We start from the raw sequence: 8064 nt of genomic DNA on the forward strand, positions 1-8064 counted from the left end.
AGATAAACCAATATCATTATCATTTTTATGTCTGTTTTTTCTATTCTTGGTGAATTGGACAAATCCTCTCCAACACGGCATCCCATCACTTGTTGCGTTCCTTTGTCCAGCTTCCTGAGACAGCCTTCACTATTTCTTATTTCTTTATTGCCCACAAGGGGCTAAACATAGAGGGGACAAACAAGGACAGACAAAGGGATTAAGTCAATTACATCGACCCCAGTGCGTAACTGGTACTTAATTTATCAACCCCAGTGCGTAAATGGTACTTAATTTATCGACCCCAGTGCGTAACTGGTACTTAATTTATCGACCCCGAAAGGATGAAAGGCAAAGTCGACCTCAGTGGAATTTGAACTCAGAATGTAACGGCAGACGAAATACCGCTACGCATTTCACCCGGTGTGCTAACATTTCTGCTAACTCACCGCCTTCACTATTTCAGCCCATGTCTTCTTCGGTTTCCTCCTCTATTAAACCCTTCTAAATAAAATCTCCTGGCACTGCACCACCTGTCTTTACCTGTGCTCCTCCTTGCACATCACATGTCCAGACCAGTCTTGTACAATACAATTGACCCCTCTTTTTGACGCCAATTTTTCTGCCTCACCTCATTTGTATCTTATCATTCTAGCACAATAACACCACACCCCAGTGAGTCAGGTTTCCTTCATTTCCTTCCAACCCTCACCCAGCCCCTACATTCAGTCCCCATGTCTCACTATCGTGCAGCACCACAGTTCATACACACGCATTATACACTCTGCTCTTCACTCAGAGAGAGAATCCCTTGTTGTCAGTAGAGATAATAGCACCCTAAACTTTCTCATTCAATTTTAATTCATCATCATCATCTTTTAACGTCCACTTTCCATGCTAGCATGGGTTGGACAGATTGACTGAGGCCTGGCAAGCCAGGAGGCTGCACCAGGCTCCAATCTGTTCTGGCATAGTTTCTACAGCTGGATGCCTTTCCTAACACCAACCACTCCAAGAGTGTAGTGGGTGCTTTTTACGTGCCACCGGCACAGGAGTCAGTCAGGAGGCACTGACAATGACCATGATTGAATGGTGCTTTTTACATGCCACTGGCACAGGAACCATTCAGGTGGCACTGGCATCAACCATGCTTGAATGGTGCCTTTTACGTGCCACCGGCACAGGAGCGAGTCAGGCAGCACTGGCATTGGCTACTATATCCTCTATTCCCTTGCTAGATTAGGTCACTTAGGTAAGAGAAGCTATCAACCATGTGAGCATTGCAAAAAACTTATTTTACTGGTGTTCCAGTGGGGGGGGGGTCTCACTACTTTTGTATATCTACCACAAGCAAAGGTCTCGTGTATCATTTGCCCTTGATTCTGCTACACCTCTTATGCAACTATAGATTACATAGGGTTCACTGAATGGAATCTTTATATACCACTCTTCTGTATATGGAGCATGGCCATTTCCTTGCTTGGAAACAGGTGAGAGTTGGTAACAGGAAGAGCATCTAGTTGTAGAAAATCTGCCTCAACAAAATTCCATCCGACTCATGCAAGTAAGGGAAAAGGACATCAAATGGTAGTGATTATGTACACAAACTTATGTATACATATATTACATTTGGCCTTGGTCAAGAGGATTGGCCTTGGTCAAGAGGATCGGCCTGCACGAGTCTTGTGTCGGTGCCACATAAAAAGCACTTGTGCCAATGTCACATTAAAAGCACACTTTGTGAAGTGGTTGGCATTAGGAAGGGCATCCAGCTGTAGAAACCAAACCAAATCAGGCTGGAACCTGGTACAGCTTGCTGGCTCTGGTCAAACTGTCCAACCAATGCCAACATGGAAGATGCATGCTAAAGGATAATGATGATGATGATGATGGTGACACACTATTGGGAGACTGTAGACTCTCTTGAGTTCATCTGCACTCTGACAGGTTTTGTTTCACAAGTTGCAATATTTTTGGTTGACTAATCTTACTTCAAAAATATTATCTCAGATCTTTGTCTGTCTAGAACAACTGAGTATTTATTTATGATTGATTGATTGATTGATTGAGATAGACAGACAGATAAATAAATAAATAGACAGACACAGATACATAGAGCTTGTGGGTCTGGTTCTTGGGCCAAGTTTATTTATCAAGGCTTAGGACTCCTTCAATTCACTACTATGGGATCAGAAATCAGTCAGTTGGCTCTTTTTTTTTTTTTTTTCAACTATATGCATGGCTATATGGTAAGAAGCTCACTTTGCAGTCACATGGTTTTGGGTTCACTTTCATTGCTTGGCACCTCAGGCAAGTGTCTTTTACTAAAGTTCTAGGTTGACAAATGCCTTGTGAGTGGCAGAAACTGAGTGGAAGCTCCATGTAAGCATGGAAAAGTCGAAGTTGAAACGAGGATGATGAATATATAAGTGTGTGTGTTTTTACCCCACCACTACCACCAACACCACCACTAGACAACCAATGTTGGTTTGTTAATGTCCCCAGTAGTTCGGCAAAAGTAAACAATAGAATGAGCACCACACATGAAAATAAGTACTGGGGTCGATAGAGGGAACAGTAAAAAAAACCAAACAGCATGACAATTTTCGGGTCCTGTGGTGGTAAACCCCACACTTTCTCTAGCGACAACCTGGTGTGTTTGGCCAGCAGCCCTGACTTCTCTCCTCGTCAAACAAAGACAAAATTTCAAAATATCAGCCGCAAGATTTGTGTTTGAGCCTGTGGCAGTGGAGAACTCCTGCGTTCTTGGTCCACCGGACTACATCTCTGCTCACTTCTATCAGGCCAGAGATCGCTACCCGTAAGTGCAATCCCCAGAGTAGCTGTTCCAACATGTCTCCCTTGCCAATTTTCAGGGAAACGCCTTTTTCATTTTGTCCGTCGGTACAATGAGGCAGACTGACAAGTTTTTTTTTAGTTGCAGCTGTTGTATCTCTTAAGACTACACATATCCTCTTAAATGTTCCCACAAAAATATGCAGCCGTTATTTTCCAACACTGAAAACCTGTAAGCTCACCTATAGCGTAGGATTAAAGAAAGCGCATCTTGAAGTTGTCGACACAGTGGCGCCTGACATAGTCACTTGGTATACTTGAAACAACAGCTAGATCTTCTCAAATCACATCCAGCCCAGAGCCGTCTTAAGGCATGGGCAGAATGGGCAATTGCCTAGGGGCTCATGAGTCTAGGGGCCAATTCTAATTTATGCATGTTGTGGCTACTATCAATAAATACTACAATCTGATTCATTGACTGCAAAGACAGCTCTAACCTAAACATGCTAATTAAGAACACATTTGATAATGTAGCCCCAGGTATACATTTTTCTTTTTAGTGCTTAGTCAAAGCAGGAAAGGCAATGCCCAAGGCCTTTCGGGAGTGGGGACTCTGAGACTGAGTGGAAGGGGGGATGTTATCATCAAACCAGAAATATAGCACGGATTCTGTAAAAGGACCAAATGGTGACATAAAACTGAGCGATGGATTAAGTCCATTACACGAGAACACAGAGGGCAGATATAAATTACAAGGTATCTTATCCTACGTTCGGATCTTTTTTAAAACGGGGGCCACATTTTTCATTAACGAAACACTTTGAAACTTGGAACACTGGTAGAATGTGTCATATAAAACATCTTTTTCTCTTAGTCTTCTTTTAAAAAAAAGAAATCCATAAATTATTCCATGTTAAAGTTGTCGTATTTCTGTAATTTCAACCAATCACTGACGTCCATTCAGCCGATATACATTAAGTGCCGACTACATAAACAAATGATTCTGAAACAATTAACCCTAACTCTAACGTTAGGGTTAGGGTTAAAGCAAATTTAAAATGAAAAAAGCAAATAAAACGAAGGTATGGAGATTAAATACGCTTTACATCGCTTAATCAGCCAAAGGAGTAAATATAAACAACTGAATACTTGTCAGTGATTGGTTGAAATTATCGAAATAAGACAATTTTTTACATGAAATAAATTCGAATACAAAAATATTTTTCTGTTCTATAACACAAAATAGATAAGTATACGAAGTTTGAAAGTCTTTCGGTACCAAAAACACTACGTAAAACATTAATGAAAAATGTGGCCCCCGTTTTAAAAAAGATCCCTACGTTCTAACAATTCCGTCCTTGGTCTGACACGGTTCGAACGCATTTGATCATAGATCCGTTACCTTACAGTAAGCCTGTGGTTAAACAATAGCAGTTATGTAGTGGCGCAAACAAAACAAAATAGACTTGGAGACGGGTGAAGCCTTTACGTGGTCGCTTGATATGTTAGAAATAGCAGCCAAATCTCCTTGCCATCTCTAAAATAGGACATGTAGCAAAATGTGATGTTCATGGATCAATGTAAGTTGTCGGGTGTAGAAGTTGTCCGGCATCGATGGAAAAGAATGAAGAAATAGGAATGAAGTTTACATCATTTTGGTTTCAAATCTCAGGCAGGGCCAAGCGAGGTCCCTACAGATACACTGGATAGTGTAGTCCGGCGAAAGTAAAAAGTACGCACATTTGGTGTTCAGGGTTAGGGCGGTACACCATCCGAAAACGGGTGGTGTGCCGTTGTGTAGTCTTATATGCAAAATTCCCCACGAAAAGATACGACGGTACTGCCATGGCTGGAACGCCATTTATCATAGGCCGCTTTGATGAGATTGAAGGCCAAATAACGGAACCTCTATAACAGGCATGGGCAGCCTTATCCAAGAAGCTAGCAGCACGAGACAAGGCTCATAGTCAGGCAGATAATACTAAAAACATGTAAGTTTTTCGTAGGCGTGTCTTTCAGAATGTCTCGCGGGCCTCAGTTTGCCCATGGTGCTACGTAGTCGCTCGAGTAGCTAGAAACAGCAACGAAATTCCTTTCACTCAACTGTTTTATATTTAAAACAAAAACAGACATATCAATTATTGCAAACTGATATGAATTATGCCTAAGAAGGTGGATGGTCTTGGCTGGAATATCTTTCGACATTGGCCAGCCTGGTGCTAAAACAGCAGCAACATGGGACAAAGAGGAGGAGAACTGAAACAGCAACAACATGGAACGAGGTGGTGCTGTAATGAAATTAAATAATAACGAACGACGACAGACAAAAACATAGCTCACCTCTTCTGTCTGTGCATCCCAAGTATTGTTGGTGATACCATTGTTAAACTGCCATGTACCGAGACACACAGGAGACACTTTCAGATCGGTGCCGAGAAGGGTTATGAGTTCCATAGTTGATTCGATCTTGAATAAAGAAATCTGAAGTTGCGAGTTTTGAAGCCGGGAAAAGAAGAAATGACGTGGTGAGAGGAGAACTATAAGTGATAGTGGGAGGAGGAGAACTGAAAGAGAATGCAGTGGTGGTGGTTGTGGTGCTGAGGGTTATAAAAGGAGAAGGAAGACCAGAATGGTAATGTTACTGATGGATAAAGAAGATGATATGGTGCTAATAATTGTAGTGAGAGATGGGAAGGGGAGGTGTTCATGGTGGTAGTAGGAGGAATGGAAATAAAGATATTCTAATATGGTAGTTGTGGTAGGAGGGAATTCACACGCTAGTCATGAGGGTAGTGGTGGTGGAGACGTAAGCTATAGTAGGGGGAGGCGAAACATTAAAAGTATTGGGGGGTAGGAGTCACATTGGTGGTGATAGTGAGAGATGAAGAATGTAATGTAGTGACTGTAACAGTGGTGGTAGTAGTAAGAGATAGAAACATTAGGTAATACCGGTGCGAGTTACTTTTTAACCCTAGGTCAGGCTAGATCAAACCGGCATGTAATCAAAAATGTTCCTTTTGTGACAATCCAGCCTTTGTTTGTTATTTTTTAAACATAATGTACCCTGGACTACATTATCCCATACGTCATTATTTTTCTTTAGGCAGATAGGGTATGATTTGAAGGAAATTTGGCTGCCATTTCTAGCATGCTGAACGACCACTGCTGGTGGTGGTGATAGTGAGGGATAAAAAAAGAACTAAAACTTAGCGGCAGTGGTGAAGACAGAAATAAAGTAGGTTACAATGTGGTGAACGTGGTGAGAATATATAAAGTTACGTCGGTGGTACCCTGTAGTGATAGCGGGAGGACTTTGTCTGAAGGTAATAGTCACAGATAAGATCAAAGTGGAAGTTGTCTTAGTAAAAGGACGATGCAAGGAAATGATGTCGCTGGTGCGGAAAACGAAACTTATGAAAGATCTATTGTAATTCCACTCACGTCTGGGACGTATCAGAGAAATAACAATATCGTCCCCTGTTTATTTTACCGACTCTACAAAGCTCACTTCGGCGGAACGTGAATGAACTCAGAATTTAAAAGGCTGTTGTAACCAGATTCTGGGTAATTTTTCAGATTAACACCCGTACGATCTTCACTAGGGTGTTAGGATTAGGGTTTTAGGATCAGGGTTAGGGTTAGTGTTTAGGGTTACGGTTAGGGACGGAATTCCCTAACCCTAACCCTTACCCTAAAACCCTAACCCTGACCCTAAAACCCTAACCCTAACACCCTAGTGAAGATCGTGCGGGTGTTAATCTGAAAAATTACCGATTCTGTAAGGGTATTATTGCAAACAACGATCTGCATTGAACAAACCACATCTCTAAGATTGTCAAGATTGCTGAGGGTGTCTTAGCACCACTCAACCGTTCTCCAGCTATCTATTTAATGCTGTATGTGACTATGGTACGTCCACAGAGCTTGCATCACCATTCTGGAACCCCTATCTTGCTCAGCATATCAATCTACTGGAAAACTGTTCAGGAAAATGGAACCACACGAATACAAGCCGCCAGGCATCTACCATTCTTCGAAAGTTTTGTTTCCCTGGGCATGGGACACATTAAAGCTTCTACGTCTGGCAACTGAGTTGGCAGACACCCACAAGATTATCCACCATCTTTCCAACAACAACCTCGGGCACCTTTTTTGAATTCCATATGTCTAACATTCTCTTTTACTCTTTTACTTGTTTCAGTCATTTGACTGCGGCCATGCTGGAGCACCGCCTTTAGTCGAGCAAATTGACCCAAGGACTTATTCTTTGTAAGCCTAGTACTTATTCTCTTGGTCTCTTTTGCCGAACCGCTAAGTTACAGGAACGTAAACACAACAGTATCGGTTGTGAAGCAATGTTGGGGGGGGGGGGCAAACACAAACACACAAACATATATACACACACAAACATACATATATATATATATACATATATACGACGGGCTTCTTTCAGCTTCCGTCTACAAAATCCACTCACAAGGCTTTGGTCGGCCCGAGGCTATAGTTGAAAGACGCTTGCCCAAGGTGCCACGCAGTGGGACTGAACCCGGAACCATGTAGCTCGTAAGCAAGCTACTTACCACAGCAACAGACATGCTTACAAAATTAAAAAACAACACAGCACCCATAACTTTCGGAAACATTTTTTCACGCTCAGAATTGCTGAAGCATGGAATAAACTACCCGCATCAGGTGTTAGCTGTCGAGACACTCCATCCTTCAAAACTTCCTTGCTTCCTGAAATTCGCCAGCAATACACCTGATGTCCCCTACCTCTCTTTCCTTTATTATTAATGTTAATTTTAGTTGTAGTACATCTGAGCACTGTATACGACAAATTTCATTATATGTAAAAAAAAAATTTGTCCGACGCGCAGACAAGAATGATAGTCCGTGTTGGGAAAAGTCCACTAGGTTCAATTCCTGTGAACAGGGCTGTCTCAGTAGCTTTATAAGCCTCCAGGCAAATCACTGCAACTGGGCCCTTTAGTATTCATTCATTAACAGCAAGCCACAGCATACGTAGATAAGAATTGACCCCTAGGTCTATGAGGCACCCAAGCAAATGCAAAAATGTGCTCGTGACTTAAGACGGCACTGACTGTGAGACATTTATCTTCTTTAAGATGTACATATGTGCGCGTGCACAAAAATTAATATTCATACGAATTAGGGTATGCGAGGACAGTTGAACGAAACAGAATTACCGAAAAACGATTGACCGAATTAACAGTTTCTCAAATCAATAATCAATCGAATTATAGCATGTAGTTTCGGGTTTAGTCCCAC

General features: G+C 41.9%; 1 protein-coding gene across 1 annotated transcript in view; it reads right to left on the reverse strand.

Annotated features, from left to right (window-relative positions):
- Positions 1 to 5229, reverse strand: part of LOC106869834 (NADH-specific methylglyoxal reductase) — a 15979-nt gene extending 10750 nt beyond the window's left edge. Inside the window, exon 1 of the mRNA XM_014915728.1 lies at positions 5116 to 5229. Coding sequence (XP_014771214.1) covers positions 5116 to 5229 — 114 coding nt within the window. The remainder of the gene's footprint in view (positions 1 to 5115) is intronic.
- Positions 5230 to 8064: the final 2835 nt, after the last annotated feature.

This window comes from Octopus bimaculoides, chromosome 9 (genome assembly GCF_001194135.2).
Source record: "Octopus bimaculoides isolate UCB-OBI-ISO-001 chromosome 9, ASM119413v2, whole genome shotgun sequence".
In the NCBI taxonomy this organism is placed as follows: Eukaryota; Metazoa; Mollusca; class Cephalopoda; order Octopoda; family Octopodidae; genus Octopus; species Octopus bimaculoides.